General features: G+C 43.0%; 1 protein-coding gene across 11 annotated transcripts in view; it reads right to left on the bottom strand.

Annotated features, from left to right (window-relative positions):
- Positions 1-20,398, bottom strand: part of LOC117430753 (phospholipid-transporting ATPase 11C-like) — a 64,529-nt gene that overhangs the window by 14,626 nt on the left and 29,505 nt on the right. For 2 of the 11 annotated variants that reach the window (XM_059001623.1, XM_059001626.1), the window contains one exon: positions 15,614-18,364. Coding sequence is in view for 8 of the 11 variants with exons in the window: in XM_059001626.1 (XP_058857609.1) it covers positions 18,314-18,364 (51 nt within the window). In the remaining 3 variants the exon portion in view is untranslated. The other 9 variants (XM_059001629.1, XM_059001625.1, XM_059001627.1 and 6 more) reach the window with 9 other exon arrangements.

Here is a 20,398-nt window from a genome sequence, read left to right as displayed (position 1 = left end):
ACACTGATCCCACATACTTACATGAAGTAGCGCACATCGTTCAGGTTGATAGAATTGCATTTTTTACAGTTATCGGAGTCTTACCTCCTCTAGGAGGGACAGCAGCTCTCTGGAGCGGGTGAGGGATTCCCTCTTGGCCCGCAGGTTGGCGGTCAGCACGTCCGAGAGGTGTCGCAGCTCGTTGCAGCGCTGGCAGAAGAGCGCCAGGGCATAGTGGTGGCTGGCAGCCAGCTGGTGCCCCTGCAAGATCACTGTCTGAGCCCGGCCCATCTCCTCCTGCAGAAACAGGGAGAACCGGAAGGGGGGAATGAAGGAGCCAACTCAAAAAAGGATGACCAAGCAACCAAGCAATCCTGTTATCTTAATGTGCCCGGATGACCCCACATGAAAAAATGCCTGTGCCACAATGATAGTCTAACTTGATATACACTAATGGAGTATGAAGTCCATTCTTTGTTCAAATGTTGTGTCACCTGAGCTCTCCCCTCCAGTGTGTCCAGACCTCGGATGAGATCCTCCGTCTGAGCGACACTCTCTCCCGCTCCGGGTAACTCTCGCTCCTGAGCAGACAGCTGCTGTAGGGCCGTCTCCATCTGCAAACAAACCCACAGCCCGGGCATCACGCACTGCCTGCTGATTTAGGATCGACTGATCGGCTGGTAAGCTAATGCACTGACAGGGAGCTACCAGGGTCAGGAATAAGAGGATTTCTAGTTCATGAATTAAATTACAGAACCGCACCACTGCAGCTCAGCCACATTGCTCTTGCTGTACCTCGTGGAAGTGTTGCTCAAACCCCCAGAGCTGGAGGTACTGCTTCAGTTTGAGCTGGTGCTTCTCCCAGAACCCGTCGAATGCAGTCTCCATGTCGTGGAGCTGAGCCAGCAGCCTGAGGACAGACAGAATGAACAGCTTCAGGATCGCATGCCTGCAGGCCCGCGGGTAGAGTGTGCTACGGGGGCCCCCCAAGTTGTTTTGGGGGGGGGGGTCACTTATGGGAAAGGTCACTCTAGTCAAACAATCACAACGCATTATGATTCCATCCCTCAAAATGCGAAAAATAGGAATAAATAAGATTGTTGATCAACCTGCCATCTAATACACCTTTAAAGAATTACTTAAAGAATAAACACATTTGTAGCAATTCAAAGGAACAAAGTAATTAATAACAACTTAAAAAAGACCAGTAAGTAATGAAAATTAAAAACATTTTAAACATTTTTATTGTGTAGTTCTGGAGATTTAGGCAGTTCCTAGCTGATTTTCCTGTACGTAATTCTAAGCAACTTTAGTGACAGCAAAAAAAGTTAATATTCATGAAAATTAACTGTGATTTCCAGCAATTTCATGTATGTGTAATGTAGTAATTCCGAGACATTTATAAGTCATTCTTTTACTGTTTCTAGTCCAAGCAATGAAATAGATCTGTGAGTGTATGCTGTTTAGTAACGTGAACTATTTTTTAGATTTTCATTTTAGAAAACATATTGTGCAGTGCAGTAACACTTAGTGTCCTTGAGCCCCGGGCGGCTCCTCTCTGCTGTCTCCTGTCTGTACCTGTGCACGGTGTGCCAGTCCTGACTCACGTCCCATTCCTGCTCAGACTCGGCACTCGCAGACTCCTCCAGACTCGACAGCAGGTGTCTGCCCTCCCTCATCACCGAGTGCATGTCTTCCTGTGAAACGGGGGCAATCAGAGAGAGACTCATCATCACACACGCCAGTAGAATACCACCCTAAATGAACCACACATCTGCTTTGTTACACTGCATAGCAGTTTCATCCATTCCTGGTTTTACTACGAGTTTAATAAGACACAGCTGAGCTTGTCACCTGCACACTTGGGCTAATCAAGCTCTTAGGGCTTTTTAATGGCTTGCGTCACTGGCAGATATTTTTCATTCAGTTAGCTAAAGAGATTTACAGTAGCTTTAGATTGTATTTTCATAGTTTTATTTGCTCCACTACACAATTCATACCAACCACAAGAAATGTTTTCACACTAATATCTCAAAACACAAACAAAAAGCAAGGCACAGACAATAGGAGGAAGGCACGGCTAGCAACCAGCCCATTCCTAATGCAGCCCTACCTTCAGCTGCTTGTACTTGTCTGTGTTAGCGATCAGCAGGTACTCGATGGAGTTGATGTCGTTGGGCAGCTCCCTCTCAGCCAGCTCCGTGCCGAACGCCTGGAGCATCTGAGCAATCTCCTTCACAGTCACTGCAAAGCTCTCGATGGCCTGCAGGGGGAGCCAGCAAGACAGGAGCGGATTACAGGGAAGTGGGGCGTAATGGACTTCTACAGTAAACTAGAAGCACAGAGTCCCTGTTGATCCCTTTAGAAGGATCTACAGACGTACAGTAGAATTATATGTAGATTTGTCCCACAGTGCAATTACAAGACAGACCACTGCCATGTGTTGTATGCTAGCTTGGGGTGGGCCTTTCCCTCTAGAAGTGTGGCCCGCCTGCCCGTACCGTGCGCAGGACGACCCAGTCGCTGTGGCAGTACTCCAGGGTGCCTCCGAACTCCGGGGTCAGCTGGTTCTCATCGATGTAGCGCAGCAGCTCGGTGACAGAGCTCAGCATGACCACCTGAAACACAAGAACCGGGTCTGAGGGAGAGGGAACTGGACCCAGGAGAGCCACAGAACCAGGCTGGTCTGGAGCTCCAAGGCTGCAGAACCGACTTTCGTACACAGCTCACTTACTTTATATACACAGTGCTTTTACTGAATCACTTTCCATTAAAAAAGGTATTACAGTAAATTGGACTGGGTTTACCAGTACATTGCAGATTACCATGACTTTTCCATGCTTATATCGTGCCTTTAACATGCCATGCTTTTGCAATTCTTTGCTACAATCTGACTATATAATACTGTAGTAACCATTTAAAAACAGCGGCCCTTCTGCACACATGATTACACATTAGGGATGTGATGTTTCTCTTAAAGGGCCAGTCAGACCCGCAGATAATATTTCAGCTCTTACTGGCATTTTAAGCATGAAGTCCTCCTGGCTGAAGCGGAAGCCGATGTCCGTGACGGTTCTCTGGAAGAAGCTGGTGGGACGCAGAACCAGGACCAGGTGCAGGTTCCCTGGGAAGGAGGCCTGGGGGAGGAACGGGAGGAACGGGAATAACGAGGCGCTGTGCACTCTAATCCGAGCCACACACATTCAAGGTGAGTCCATGTCAGAGAACATCCAGAGTCGCATTTTGAACGAAACAATTGTCGTGTCCTTTAGAATCCTGGGTTTGGTATCATTTTTTTCTGTTTTCATAAAAGTGGTGCACTGAAGCAAAACCTTTGTAAATCTAGAATTGCAACAAACACTGTATTCACTAGAGACCTCTTTGAATGGCTGCCATCCATTTCAATACACTAAGATATCAAAAGCAATGATCAGGGGTGGTGTGATGAACATGTGTGTGTAAATAGTGTGTGTGGGACTGTAAGGTTGGCAGGGATGGGGTTAATTCTGTCCCTGCCAATGATCACAGGTGTGTCCATTCCCCAGTTAGGTAATGGGGTGCTAGGGGAGAAGTGGCTACCTGTATAAAGGGGAGCTCAATCCTTTGTTTGGGGAGGGGAGCTTGGTGAGTTTTGACCTGCATAGTGAGGTGAATGCCCATCCTGCATTCCTTTTATTCTGGCCCTCGTGCCCTGTTTATTTATTCCAGTTTGTTTATTTGGTGCTGAAGCTGCAGCCACCTTGTCTCTGAATCTGTTTCTTGCCGGTAACCAGCCTGGACTGTGGCACTATCCTGTCACAACATGGTACTAAAACTAATGAACGGCAACTCGCTATGAAATGACACCTTTAAAAAGCAAAGGAATCATGAAAGCATCAAATGCAACACTCCCCAGAACAATAGCTGCAACGTTCCTAAAATGTCATCCCAATTACAAAGCCATTAACATGCCCTTGCCTGTCATCGTGTTGCTTTTAAATCTTTAACTGCTGCAGCTGTCGCTGAGCCGGGCTGGGACAGGAGGGGATGGTGTTAAACGTGTGTTAATGCAGTGCATTCCAGCTCTTCACTGTCTCAATGTGGACTTCCTTTCTGTCAGCTGAGATGTGAACGTGTAATTAACATCTCGCTGGAGACACAGCCGACCACAGAAGCTGTCAATCTGCTCACTGCTATGTAGACTACAGTACAATAAGAGCGTTCAAAGAGCAGCTGCCCGGGGCAATCTATAAAAATGTGTGAAAAAGGCACGCAATGCGCCGGGGAAGGTTAACGAACAGTTTAAAAAATCTGCGAGGATGGATATATGGTTTGGGTTTTTTTTTGCCTTAAAAACACAATTCGTGGTAAATGAACGATGGACACTCATTTTAACATATTGTTTTTTAAATACACTTTGCACTAACATCGTGTTTCTTGACGTCTGAAATTGTCCCAAACCGGAGCTGCTCGAAACTTTCAGAAAGGAAATCGTTAAATTCGAGTGCGTGCCACGTGCCTCGTTAAACTGGCTCGTGTCAAACAAGGTCACCTACTGGCTACCACTATATTGGAGTTTCTCAAACGTGTTTGTTTTGTTTTGTTTTTTGGGGGGAGCGTGTTGTTGTACCACGGTGTTTTAACCAGCATTGCTGACATCGGGGTGTCCTGCAATGCTAACCTAGCAAGCAAGCCCAGGTAATTAACAATATAACGCACTCTCCGTGATATTTGGCCTCCAAATGTAATCACGCCGAGGTCTTCAGGGTAATATGTTTTTATACAGGTGTTAATGCACACTTAAAGCCCGTGCCCTACCTGAATTGCATGACTAAGCTGTATTGTACAGCAGACTACCTCTGCACCACAAAATGCCATATACCAGTCCCACACAGTAAAACACAAGTCGATCTGCCTCTGTGCTACAGTATAGCTGCAACACCGCTCTGCAGCATTTTTTCCCCAATGCATTTGAACTTGGGAAGCACAGTACTGTATCAGTATAGAAATTATATGATCAGAAACACTTTACCGTGGTCCTCCGGAGCCTCGCCATGCCCGGCGGAGGGTTTGCCTCGGCCATTCCTGTTAAGGGGGCGGATAATCGGGGTCTTTCCCTCTCGCTGCCACCCGCCAGCCGCCGCCGCGGTATGAGAGCTCAGCTCCGGTAAAGGGGCCGGCCAGAAGAGGCATCTGCAAAGCTGACGATGCCGTTGCCAGGAGCACGGTGGCAGCACTGTGTAAACTATACGGTTTTTTTTCAGCACAGAGGACGCTGCACCAGTTCCACAGAGACGCCGTATGAATTTGATTTGTCTTCTTTTAATTAGAAACGGCGCGTTCTCACCACCTTCACAGCTCTCTATTGGTATTATTATATTTAAACATCTCCACGCACGTACGCAATCTGCCCGCCTCCCTTCACGTGCCAAACAGACTGTCCCAGGATATAAACTCTAACGCTCGGCGGCAGGTCAGCCCCGCAGGTGTACTGAAGATTTTGGTAGGGGGTCGAAAAAAATTGTAAACAAATAAAGAAACACAACGTAATCAGATTTATATAAAAAATGTCTTCACATTCAAGAACAAGGTCTACTTTATTCATGTACCAATGTATTTATATCAACGATTCTCTATTAACGAAGACATTTTACATATTTAAACTGTGACATACACAAAAAAGTGTTTTATTCGTTCATTTCTGATTGTTATATATTTTTAGTTGGCGTATATGGGTTCAGTTAAACGAACATTTGGGAGAAAGAATTGAGGAACATAACTTTTAAAACATGACGCCGTTGAATATATAAAGACGTGCCACTGTTTAATATGAATCTACCAGACCACCTGGTGACGTCATATTTCAGCACCTCGGAGAGCGCGCATGGCTTCCCCGGCGTCGGAAAGAGGCAGAGTTTAGTTGTATAAACATTTTACAGCGCCGATAAATAACAAGCAGCTTATAACTGTTTGGCATGTAACGACTGTATCTCCTTATTTAGGATAGTACTGCTAGATGAGATAATATAGCCAGTGATGTTATAAAGTTTAATGCAAAAATAAATATCTTATAGTTTTTAAAGTGACATTTAAAAACAAAAAAGTGAAATAACAAATGAAGTGGAAATGTAGAGCGTGTTCCAAACGCACTGCAGAGTGCCCAGCCTTACCGCTATCCTGAACAGAGCAGCTTTAATTGACGACCAGGTGTCCATCCTCCGGTCCAGGAGAAGAATGAATTTAATTCCGGGTTCACGTTTTCTGAATTTAAAAAAAACAAAAAAAAAAACAGTTACATTCACTTTGCTGGTCTTACTGTCATTGTGATAAATAACCCCCTCAGTTTGTGTTTGCTGCACAATTAAAACACAACTCAAGACATGTGCTCAAACGACTGTATATCGTGTGCAGTGATGTGGTCAAACCCATTGTGCTGGTCCAGCTACAAGCTGGCTGAGCAAGCACTTTACATTTACAAAGCTTGACAACCCTTTTCTGAGTGAAGACAATGGTTTGCATTTTAACGGTCCTTTTCATACTACTTTTAATATCTGAATAAACAAATTCGAACCTGACATTTCAGTGACACAGTGTCTTATCAAGTATATCTTCATGCATTTGTGTTTGGATGCTGATGCATGTGTATTTTATGCGGTTTTTATTGAAGATTCAAATCAATGCTGTTTACAGTAGAGGGGTTTAGAAGAAACCAAATAAATGCAGGTTGAATGTGCCTCTGGTAAAAGGAACAATGAATCTCTTACTCAATACTTTGTTAAGGAGCTCAATGTAGCAATGTGGCTTCTAAATACAAATCAACCTTCTAAATACCCACACATGCAAATCCACTGCATTGTTTGGGCAAGCACACACACAGGCTGTGTACTGCTATCTTTGAAGGGGCATTACATTTTCTCATAGTATAAGATTTATGATTCTTAAAGCCATGTCAACACACGGGGAAAAGGGAGTTTTAGAATTTTAAGCCATGCATATTTTGTAGGGGACTATTGTTTCAAGTAAGCACATCAACGCAATCTTTATCTGAACTGTTGTTATCAAAAAGTTTGAATAACATGACCACATGCACACACTCACATATTCAAATACAAAAAAACAGACACATGCAAAACACAAACACATACTCCTGTCCACAAAGACACACATATTTTCAGCACACATAAAAAATGGTCATACTGCAGCAGAGATGCTAGATTTATTTAACAGCACATTTCTCTAACCACCACAGTTCTTTCACTTTTGAAGAAAGGAACTCTAAAAGCACAGCTTTTGCATGATCCAGCAGAACCCCTCTTGAACCCTGCACAGAGCAGCTCTGGGTTAGACATCACTGGAGTGTTAAGCAGGGTCCTGATAGAATCAGGAGCAGGGAAGTGCCTCTGACCGCCGATATAGATGAGAAATGCTGACCACGGCTATCAATTCCTCAGATATTCTCCTGCACTGTAGTGAATACAGGATTAGCGTGGTGGCACTGCAATGCAGGGAGGTACAGCGTAGCCACGCACCGTGGAATCATGGTTAAGTAGGTCAACACTTTTGTCAGCGCATCCTCCGGAACCTCATTAAAACTGGAGCACTCTGGGAGGGTGATGACAACAGCAGAGTCCTCTCCTCGACCACCTGGAAGAGGCAAACACATAAACATTAAAGAATTGAGATAAGAGGAGTGACACATACAACAAGAAATAGGATCTTACAGTTCAGCTTGGATCTCCCATTATATAGTGCCTTTCATGACCAGCAAAGACTCAAAGTGCTTCCCCCACTTTTACTACAAGCTTGATAACCTCTGTGTATGGGTAACAAGCTCAGGTGTGTCTTATTAAACTTGTATTAAAACCAGGATTGGATCAAACCGCTATGCAATAGGAGTCTTATTTCCATCCCTGTGGCAGTGTAGATGAACACCCCACATGCAGATGATTGAACAAGGTTACCAAAGAGAGTACAGGTAAACTATTAACAGCTGTTACCTGAGAGGTAGGCGATCCGTTTCTCCATGTGTTCAGAGATTTCCTGGAACCTCATCGGAATGGCAGCTCCTGCCAGGAGACAAGAGCAAACTTAGAGTGGAGCCTCGTAGCTCACAACGAAAGCCACCTTGCATAAAGCTTTGTGTACGCAACAACACTGACTGCAGCAAATCCATTTACTGTTTCATTTCATTGAATTTGTTTAATTGGTATGAAGTTCGGTTACATGTAATTCAGAGCCAATAGATATACAATGAAAGTAACCACATGAAAATGAAAAGATAGCCGTACCATTCCAAAAGAATCAATGCTTGCACATTTTAACATGTGCTGGGTCAGGACACTGCCAGTACAATATTTGATAAACATGCACAGCATGCATATATATATATATATATATATATATATATATATATATATATATATATATATATATATATATATATATGAGCACAAAATATGACTGATAGTCTTATGATGGAGATACACAAGCACCCCTATTGGATATCTACTGACTGTTTATAAAAAAGGTGGGTATAACCTATTGTGAGTGAGTGCGTGATATAGTCCTAGCCTGTTCTCTCTTAGTACTGTGCTCTTTGGGTCTGATAAATAATTACAGTAGGTGTAACCTATATGTTCTTTCCTTATCTCTTACAACTTGAAATTACCTCTCAATATGCAATCGTTCAGGAATATCTCCTCCTTATTGAAATACTGGCTTTCCTGCTTTTCGTTCTACGAATGCTTATCTTCTGAGTGCCACTGGTCTGTCCACATTAACCACCCTATTAACAAACAAGACTGTTCCCATTCCTGGGCAGCTAACGTCACAATCATACTAGTGACTTGTCATGAAGTGTCCTGAGAGCACAGGTGCGCCCGGCAGCTCCGCAACCCTGCCCCCTAGTGCTGTTATTCCTGCAACACAGGGGAATGACCCTTTAAACACCTGCTGTTAGCCTAAGGTATTAATGAAGCAGATTGTGTTTTGATGTGTAAGTAATCTAGTTAACAGGTAATAAACTAGCTCAATGCCATACAGTGCTTAAAATAAAGGCGCAGTATAATTATTTCATAGTTACACTGAAAATAGAGGATCAGAATAAAAAAAAAATAACGAATGCAAAAACAAAAACAAATCTAGCAAGTTTGGGTAAAATTACTAAAGTTAAAATAGTGGGTCATCCCTAAACCCTGAACAAAATGTGTGATACTACTGTGCTCCTCACAATGCCAGGTGCCTTTACTGCTTATCAGTGGAGTGCATTCAGACAGACAGACAGGCCATTGCAACACACAGTCAGGTATTTGTCTGAAATGTACGGACATAAAGTATTTTGGGGTTTGTGCTGTTTTCAAGGCTTGTAATTCCTGAAACAAGGGTTTAAAGAGAATTCCACGACTGATACAGCAAACACAGACAGGCTGCTATTACCCATCACCTGCTATTTACTGAGGCAGGTGACTGTACTGTATGTAGGTCCTGTATAGATCTGAGATATCACACACAAACAGATACAGACTTATTGAAGTCTTGTTACAGAAGGTGCACCCATACTGAATAGAACACAGCGTCACATCAATTAAAGAAAAGAAGCTCTTGTACGTGACTATTGTTACACATTTACAATTTTATAATACTTATTATATTGTTCACGACATATATGAAAATTGCATAAGCATACCAAAGGTTGGTTTATTCTTTAATCAAGCAACTGTCGCCTAGGCTATTTTTTTTATCTGTGATCATGTGACTGTCTCGCGATATCAGAGAAAGTAATCACCATTTCCGTTAGGAAACTATAAAATGTTTAACTGGCATTAATATTTAAATAATAATAATAATAATAACTACAACTGTCTCCTGCATTGACAACAACACTTTTTAGTATGCGTCTAGTGCTTAACATTTTGTCAATAAGACTCGATATTGTAGGACATTAAAAAATGAAAGCTTAAGCCTTGAGCTGAGCTTGCATGTTACCTGCTGTACCAGCGTATAGCAGCCTGTCATCATTTAGTTAATGAACTCTGTCCATCAGCTACTAGCATGCTAAATATTTCATGAATGAACCTGTCACCCCACGCAAAGATGCTATTGTTGCTCTGAGGGCAGGATATAAAACACTTCTTAACAAAGGGAGCACCTAATCCAATGGCAGTGTCTATATTTCAATGGACCTGCTGCACTAGTTCTTCCCAAAGCATGATCTGGAATAGTTCCACAAAGTTTGACAACAAACAAGCGGCTTGCTAGCACACCGTTAGCTTATTCTTATAGGAGTAAGGCGTTTGACACGATCAATGGTGATTCCTCAGGTGATCACTTCAACCCCCTCCTAAACCAAGCACCATTCAAATAAATCACAGCATGCTTTAAAAACTAAAGCCACTGGATTACTTGAACCTGTCCTCATACTTCACACCATGAAGTTTATTCCAGGGTTTATGATGGACTGCATTTCTATAGTGAACTGCAACGGTTAAGCTTTGCAGGTTTGTACTGCATTGTGAAATAGTTATTCATGATTGCACACTGTACAGGCTATCATTATTGTTACAGTATAGCACAATACATCTTCCAGGCATCTTCACAGGCAAACAGGCACAACAATAGGGCCCCATCTCTCCTGTCCATCATTCCATATTTTGATCTATTGTTCCCAAATGTTCCCATGGTTATTTCCATGAGTCTGCTGGAAACGGGTGCATCCAGGGGTTGATGCTTTGTTCTCAGATTCATACAAACATTGATAATGCTGCACAGATATTACATTCAGTGACCCTAAAGGCACAACTGCATCTGTCCCATTGAGCCTACAGCATGACTTAACCCTTAATGTCCATTAGAAATAGCAGGGTGTTCACGAGAATCCATGGCAACGTGAACTTGCAAAGGCTTCTGCAGATTAATAAATGGGTGGGTGTTTTGGGGGGGGGGGGGGGGGGGGGGGTTTGTTTTCATATTCTCGCTTATGCAATACTTTAAGATTTCAGCCAGTCACAGTGCAAGTCTTTCCAGGTGTATGTGGCAAAACATCAGACCCAAACTCCATTAATAATGTGGATCTGTGTGATATTGAGCCCCTCCATTAAACACCACTGCTATCATCTTCTCATTGGTGAGCTGTTACTGTACATTACGATTCAATAGATGCCTTCCTTGTCAAATCCAGTCTTCTCAATTAGTTGCACACAAAGTCTGATATTACCTGTCAATGTTACCCAATACACAGGAGATCACCATCCAACATGGTGTGCATTTCAATTCAGACTCTGCCTGTGTTGTATTAGAAAACAACATGAACAACCTGTTATCTGATAGAGAAGCACTGCATAGAGAAGCACTGCATAGAGAAGCAATGCATAGAGAAGCACTGCATAGAGAAGTACTTCATAATTCAGCAAACATTCCCCTGGAATCCGGCTGATTTCAGCTTGATTAAACACACAGAGGTACTCCAATGTTGTGACTACTGAAAAAACAAAAGTGAAGGACTCAAAGCGATAGGAATTATTGACAAAGTCAGAAATAAATGGCATCTGGGAAATGCTATGAACACCACTTTTAAATAACTTCAGCCTTCAGTAGGTTGTTTATCATTATGAGATAAACTTTAAAAGATGGGTGCAACGATGAAAAATGACCTTAAATTTTGCAAAACAAATGGAAAAAAACAAGACTGGCAGCAGATAAGTTTATTTTTGCACACTGGGCATTACTTGTTGGAAAAATGTCTAAGTTCCAAACCCTTTTCACATGATTGGCTTCTGTACTTGATCTGCGGGGATGCAGGTAGCTGCTATACTTGACTGGGTTCACAGAGCTGAGGAGCTCTCAATTACAACTCATTCCAGAGCTCAGAGCTCTAACCTGGACCTGTAACCAGAGAGCTACTGCACTAGCACCACAAACATGAGGAAACACAACCACAGTTCCACACAGGGTCCAGCGAGGCACACAAACCTGGGAGGAACAGCAAAATAAACTGCTCCTCCCTGCTGTCACGGCACGTGGATTCCAGCACCCACTGTCATTCTAGTTACCGGTAGTTGGGTTCTCTACTGAAACGCATTTTAAACAATTTGAATTTCCACCCCTGGGTTTTGCTACACATGCTTATCTAATCAAATATGTGTCGGGATTCATAAAACAGGCAAATGACTCCTGTGCGATTGGCTCATCTCTCTGACTGATTCAATTCTGCCCAGCCCGTTGGAAAGCAACATCTGTGACCTTGAACTTGCAGCTGTGGTGATCCTGAACGCACAGACGTTGTGACTTTATCTTGGGCAATGCGGATGCTGATAACTCAAAAAGAAATACGTTGGCACACTCATATATAGCGGAAACAAAAAAGAAAACAAATAGATACATTAAAAACTAAACTTCCAGCAGCTTGAGCCCACCCCTCCCCTATATTCCTAATCCCTCCCGGGTAGCAGGATGCACAGAGCAGGCATGGAAAAGGTTTGGAAAGCACCGCAGGCTGGGAGTAATCGCTTGCCTCTGCTGCTGCTGCTGCTGTATGTTTTGTTTTCATTGCAAAGGTCACACACAAACACACACACACCTGTTTCTGAGGTACTAATTGTACCCGAGTCAGTGGGAGGAGTTCCTCTCAAACAATAGGCATGGTTTCAAAAGCCTTTTCAAAATGAAGCGTGTTACTGTTGCAGCACCAGGAAAGGTTACTCCAACACCTCTTAAAGTGATGTGCACCCACATGGTTTATTGTTAAGCTTTCTGTCAAGTGACGGTGCACCAGCTTTGAAGACTCGAGTCTTTTTCGCTTTCATTTGGGAATGGGAATTGAACTTTTCGTGAACTTTAACATCCTGTGGTACTGATAGATTAACCTAGCAGCCCTTGCTAAATTACAATACAGGAAAATAATAAAAAAGATATATTATATAATATTTTAACAAATGCACAAATAATTCCCCCCTCCCAGGATTAAGATACAGGACAGCCTGGAGTTATAATTAGAGGAGTTGTATCTCCACATACTGTATAGAATCCTTTTTTTGTGTAAGAAAATAATGAGTTAGCAAGCAGTGTGCCGGATGGTGCTTAAATATAAGGACCCCTTGCTGGATGTTTCCAAGCATGTTTAACATGCACTGTTTAATTTGCTGGTTGCCACAGCAACAAGGAAAGCAAGATTGGTATCTGAATAACTAAACAAACCCTGAATGAAAGACAGGATTTGAAACTGTTACAGCTCACGTCAGTACGACACCTGCCACTGATGGGCAGCTTCCTGCGTTTACTGGGTCAAATGCCTGTAAAAACACTTTAAACACATGAGAACGAGAATCAGTCGGGACGCTGTCAGTACCCTGCACACAGTACAGCACTGTATTTGCAGCAATGCAGTTCAATTTGAGCAGAGCTAAGACACTTAGTCAGCTGCTCCTGCTGGTACTGGTTGCCAGCAGCCTGTATACAGAAGACAGAGAGCGCAGTGAGAGGAGGGCCGCACAGCGCAGTGTATAGAGTACTCACTCTGCAGTGTGGCTTGCAGCTCCGAGCTGACCTGCAGCAGGCTGTGGTAACTCTCCATTTCTGTCTCAGAGATCCGTACCAGATCCTGCGGCAGTGCTCCCAAGTCCTGTCCTGTATCGCTGGAAGCGCTGGGATCAGATTCCATGGATCTCGAGGTTCCAAACTGTCTCACATCCCTGCCCTGTTGAAAAGCTCCTAACAGGAAGTGGCTGGCTTTCTAAAACAGGCAACTTCTCACTCTAGAACAGGGCAGCATAGGATGCTGCTACTTCTGATGCACGCGGAGGCTACTGCATTTCTTTCCCTGTGCCAAAGCTTAAGTCACCTTGAGCAGGCAAAAATGTAGATATTTATACTCCAGAGAGGGAGAGACAAATCACTGTTGAGAAATCAATGGAAAACTAGCACCCAAAGCAAGTATCTTGTTGCAGCACCAACAGTTCAATCCGAGAAGTGCTGCCGATTGCAAAGCGGCCCAACCGTTGAGTCATTTTTCAAAAGAAATACTTCAAATAAATAAAACAGAGCAAAATAAAGACTGATCAGACACCCCTGGCATTTGCTCCTCTCCAGTCCTCCTCAGCTCTGACACAAGCTCCCTGTACTTCAGTGCGTCAGCTCTCAACTGTGGGAGGCACATGCTTTTGAAACTCTGCCAGGGTGATTTTAATTCGTTCAGTGTCTGCTCGTCTCCTCCTGCTCCGGCACAGCTGCTGTACTGCACTGTACTGTACCTGCAGTCCCGCTGTGACAGCCCTGCCTTGTTATTTGAGTTTCAGCCAACGCCACTCCTCCTCCTCCTCCTCTCTCTCTCTCTCTCTCACAATTACACCCGTTCTGTGGACAGACTAAACACTCCCTGCTCATTCATCCACCAGCAGGCACTGTTTTCAAGAGCAGCTCTAAACTACATTCTGATCTCCTACTCACAAAGTGACAGGCTTAAGCTGGGGATTCCCTGCAGGAGTTGCATTTCCATGTTATAATTTCTGTATGTGTCAGATATATAAAAGATGTCTGTGTGTATGTTTGTGTGTACAGTAAGAGGTCCTGTCCATTACTCTTATTGAGACCCCTGTAGATCTCTCACTGCTAGGGAGGAATACAAACTAATGAGAAAACAGTGAAGTCCCATTTCAGTTTTTCAAAGATCATAGGAAATCTCTTCATTCATGTTTTTGGCTTGGAGCATTGCGTTTAATCGTTTGCAATGGTTATTAATGGAAAAAATAGATATCTTACACAGGCGTACTGATCAACAAACTAATACGAGACAGTTGGATAGGCAAGTCAGACAAGTGTAGTAAACTGTGTGCAATTGGAGACAATTCAGGACACCAGCGTATTCCTCTACCCATCAGAAAAGCCTTGGTACTCTCCAAAAATTAAAATAACCAAAAGAATGACCTGCACGAGCCCAACCCCGCTGCCACCTTCTCAATACAGACAGCAACAGATCCGATCCTGCCTCACACACTGAACCCTGCTACATATAACAAGTTAAACACAATCCACAGCACACACACACCCTGTCACACTCCCGACTGCTTTCTGTGCTACAAACAAGACCTACCCAGCGAAGCGGTAAACCGCACCCTGTAATTTGAAATGGGCAACAAGTACTGAGAAATGCAGAAGAAATGAAAACGCAACTGCAAATCTATTTTTGGAAACGGAGAGTTCCGAATTATTTTCAGAGCTCAGTATAACATTTCCGTGTTTATGTACGCCTGCCTGTGCTTTTGTGGATGTGTATGGGTGCTGGTTTTTGAATGTCATGGGTGTCTCAGTTTCTATTTACAGGGCTTCACCTTTGTAAAAACAGTGCAACAGCAACACTGTAGTTTAGGAACAAATACTGAAGATATGGATGGGACTGCAATGGATTCCCAGTATGTATTGGTTTATACATTCTGATTCACAAGCTGCATTGGGGTTCGGTTACAACTTTAAATAATTTACCAAAAAATAATTTGGTTCCTAGCGTCTCCACGGGCAGATCGAAATATAAAATGCATAGGTCAAGTGAGGCAGCTTTTGGGAAGATCGCAACATGCTTTGTGTAAACTTGCATTTACAAACAAAAACAAACATTTGAAAGTCTCAGAATGAGATAACCAGACCGAACCACAAACACACACATCACTCTTGTTTCCATTTTTTTATTATTATTATTTAAATGATACCGATGACAGACATTCGTTTGAGATGTAAAAGACGCCTTCTTAAAAGCAGCATCTTTGACCGGTTCCTATGATATGATTCCTGGTGCAGGTCCGAGGTGTACAGGCACCCTGTAAAGCACAGCACTGGTTTGAGCTTGGCTGTGTTGTCCTCCCCTCTCTCTGAAGGTGTCAGGGGGGCACAGTGGTTTAGCTCTGTTAGACAGCACTGCTGCACATGCATTCTGGAAACAGTCTTCTGCTCTCATAGCACAACTGTGTCTTTCTCCTTTTTTTCTTTTTTAAATAAAGCAAACACACACCTTTGCTGAAAGATTAAAAATACAAGTTACAAAACTGCATTATGAGGATGCGTTTAGTTGAACATTTTTTTATAAAGTGTTAGAAAAACGTATTCTACAACACAGATTCCTTGCAAATCCTGCCCAGGACTTCAGGGATCGGCTAAAACGGATCAGAAGATGTGTGATGGTGTTAAATGTAATGTTCTGCTTTCTGTGTTGCCCACTTAGAACCACTGCCCCTTATTAAATACAAACTGGAAGCACTGCCACTACTGCTGCAGTACGGCCATAGCAGCACTGTAATTCCGAATCAATTCAGAAGAATAGGAACTGGAACTACCACGCTCCTCTGTTTATCCCACTTCTAAACCAATACTCTATTTCTGAAACTGACCTTTTCTGCTAAAACACACACCAACTGGTCCAGTATGGGGAATGTTGGTTTTCACCATGAAGAATGTCCACAATGTGCTGGGTAGTTTTAAAATAGACACAGTGGATTCATGGAAAATAAGCACACTCTAAAAACAAAACTAGTGGGACCAAATGAACCTCCATACTAATAATGCTGAGGGGAGGGGCCTGCATGTTCAGAACACCAGAATGCCCCGCCTCTCCAGCATTATTCATGAGCAGGCTTTTGCCATTGAGCCAATCACATACAAGAGCAGGGCATGACTCAGCAAGTAATCCATTGATCTGACCCTCAGGACAAATTTGTACCAAATATAAATGCATCACAATTTCAATAATATTAAGAATATATAAAATACTGTACAATTATCAAAGTAAATTATACATTTCAATAAATAAGAAAATTAATGAACTTATGAACAAAAACATGGATCATCCAATAGCATGTAATTTGATTTTCAACATGTTTGAATAGAATGTAATTTCAGCAAAACACAGACGCACAACCTCGTGAGTCAAGAAAATCGGCTAGGACACTGAACGGGCACTTCTGTAATGTAGAATGGGGGGGGGGGGGGGGGGGGGTACAGTAACTTGCTTAATGCACACGAGCACAGTTTCAATAGCGTTGTCTCCAGAGCTAGTTTGACAGTGCCGTCTCGTTAAGTCAACGCTGCAATCTCAGCCCACAGGCAGGGGTACCAGACTGCCACATTCAAGCCTGGCTCCTCGATTTGCTCTTTGGCTCTTCTTGGATCCCCTGTGGTCTCACTGTTTGGGTTTTTCTCATCTGACCCCTAAGTGGGTCGTTAACCGTCTGTTTTAGCATTTGATGGCTGACCCTCTGAAGAAGTGTTGAGGTAAGGTAGGAAAAGGAAACTAGCTCCGAAGACAAGCTGAAGGGAACGGAAGTACAGTATATAAAACATTGGCACAAAAGGAAACCCCCTTTCAGCATATATACATTTTGTAAGGCTGTAGTTGGCAACTGTCATTTGGCAATGTGTGATTCCTTTTATTAATTTTTTTAGTTCAAGCTAGGATTTGAGAGAAGAGGTCAAATGGAAATCAGAAGAGTCTCAAATCCAGATCGCAACTCCTTGAACGATACATTGTACAGTATAGGGGATGTGTTGAAAGGGAGTCCAGTACATACATATATAAAAAGGAGGTTGGATCAGAAATATAGCAACACCTGCCTCTACACCATGGCCGCCAGGACAGCACTGGTTGACATGACAAGTTTGTGACAACTCCTCAAAAGATCACTTCCTACAGTCCCTTCATGGAAGTGGAGGGAGAAAATCTGCAGCAACGTCTCAAAACTGGCCACCCGAGATACTGTTTGCATGACAAATGAAAATGGGTCATGTGGCAGCCCTTTCAAACCAGTGCGTGCTACACGTCACAGGTGTTTACACTGTGCTGCCCGACCCTTGCACTTACACACTGCATTTCTAGTTTCCTTCTTTGCACATCACATCTTTAATACAGAAATCTTCTAAAATTCTTTTTTTTTTCTTTTAGTAAAACATGCCCTTCCAAAACATAACCACCCCCCCCCCCCCCCCTCCCCTCCCCCACCCACCAATAATCATATACATTTAAATCCCAGCAGAATCATTGAAAATTGTTCAGCTGTTGGCCGTGGTATTGTCAGCCTCCCCCCGAAGTTTAGAACTGGAATTGCCAGAAATAATCGCTCTTAAGTTACAGGCAAGTCTTGCCAGGTCAGTGGGCTGTTGTTCTGTAAGAGAAACAAGGTCAACCTGACTGCCTCCTGTCTCTGGAACTGGGCCAGACAGGAATCGTCTGCTGGCAAAGAAAAGGAATTGCCCTGAAACCCAGTTGTTAGGCGTCACTGAGAGGACAGTGCGTCGCTGGGCAAGGTGTTGATCAGAGCTGAAGATAGGGCAACTCCACGCTGCACGATGTGCTGGCAGCCTTCCGGGTAGCCCTCCCTATTCAGTACAGTTCCTTGAAGCGTTTGTATGACAGCGGGGTGACGCTGGTGCTCTGCAAAGAACGAACAAAACCGTCAGCCGGGACCGCAACGTGGAGTGGGAACTTTCCTTTTTTAGTAGTGATTTTTTAGCCGAAAAGAAGGCGAATTCAGTCCATTGCAAATCATAAGAAAGAAACTAGATTAAATAACTGGATTTCACAAAAGGCTTTACTTATTAAAAGAGGCAGAAGTAGAAATACAAACAAACACTTTCTCTCTGTTCAAGACTGGGGGATGGTATAACCTCAACATCTCTCATCTTACAAATTCACATTTTCACCAAGTTTAAAAAAAAAAAAAAATCATACTCCTTCAATAAAATATGTTATTGAAAGCCATTTCCTATAAAAATATTTTTTTTTTTTTTTTTTTTTTTTTTTTTGTTGTAAGTATCAGGGTTGCACTACACTTTTGAGTAAAACTGAAAATCATTTCATATCTTTTATATTTTGCAAACCTCTACAGAAGAGTGTTGTTTGTTCATTCAGTTCTGCCAGTTCAATGAAGTTCTCAAAGCAAACCAAATCATGAGCTCCTTTGATTAGTCACTCCCGTCCCAGTCTAAACCACCAGCATTGCATATTAGCAGAGAAACGTCAGCGGAGGAGATCAGCATGCAGTGAACAAGCCAAACACTGGAACAGCCTAAAGGTGCAATACTTCCTTTCCAAAGTACTGCAGTGACAACACAGCTTTATCACTCAAAGACAAAAAGAAGCCTTCGACAAGTATTGCACCTTTGACAAATTACATCATACAACACAACATACAAAAACCCCACACCAGCAATTATTAGAATTGGATCAAAGGAAATAAAAAGGTGACTCAATTCAATTCAATAACAGCTCCTGCAGGGGCACTAACTTTTTTTCAGATGTGATTATATTTTTTTCTGCCAGGCAAGTACACTAAAAAATCAGGAGCACATAGATAAATCAAAGCATCCCGGACCAATTTTGGGAAGCCTCAGAATCACAAAACAGGGACTCAAAGCTGAAGAAATCTAGCTCATGAATAAGGTACCAGAGGGGCGTGTCTTTAAGGGTGAAAACTGGGAGCCACTCCCCCTGACATACATTATTAATAAGCTTGTTTTCATTTCAGCTCTCAATCAGCAGAGGCCCGGGTGGTCTCCAATCAGGGATCAGATTTTGTTTGTATTGAAATGTTGATAAGATCCTGGTACACTGCGATGTCTGCTCAGTAGCCCCTGCAGAGGTTGCCTCCGACAGCAGAGGAGTGCGAGTCTCACAGCCAGCAGGGTCCGGCCCCGGTACCTGTTTAAAGGACAGTATTGGACTCGTCTGAAAAGTTTCTGAACAGCAGGGGTCTGGCTGGAGATTGGGGCGACAGGGGGTCTCCTGCTCCTGACTGGCCCGGATTCTTCTGGAACTGCGAGGCAAGAGACACTTAAAAGCACAGCCAGCACAGCTCCCCAGCACCTGGGGAGCTCCACTACACTGAGGGGCTCCTTCCCCATGCAGGGTCCTGACATGTGCTGTACTGGTGCTGATATTGTGGGTGGTACAGTATGCTTTACCACACTGGCATACAGATCACTATTAACACAGATAACAGAGGCTGGACTCTCATGCCACACACACGTACAGCATGCACATGGACAGGTTCATCTCAGGCTGCAGGAAACGTAAGAACAGTTCAGCCGTGCCTAACCAAACTTATTAAACCCTCAACAACTGAGTCATTCACAGAACACACACGATTCTGCTGTGACTTAACTGGGCTAGAGTTTAAAAATGTGCCTTTTAAATTATGTAGGGTATTATGAGTATCCATTTAAAAAAAAAAAAAAAAAACACAAAAGAAACACAGTACATGCATAAATGAATATTCTACTAAATAAATTCAACCCATAAATCAATAAATAAAAACAGTAAAAAAAACTGGTATAAAACAGTAACCTGCAGCTTGAACGTTCACATAAAAAAATTATAAAATCAGTCTTCTTAAAAAAAAAAAAAAAGAAAAAGATAAATAGACAAACCGAACAAGCAAACAAACAAACAAACAAACAAACAAACAAA

This window comes from Acipenser ruthenus, chromosome 26 (assembly GCF_902713425.1).
Source record: "Acipenser ruthenus chromosome 26, fAciRut3.2 maternal haplotype, whole genome shotgun sequence".
Lineage (NCBI taxonomy): Eukaryota > Metazoa > Chordata > Actinopteri > Acipenseriformes > Acipenseridae > Acipenser > Acipenser ruthenus.
This window is presented reverse-complemented; position numbering and strand designations above follow the sequence as displayed.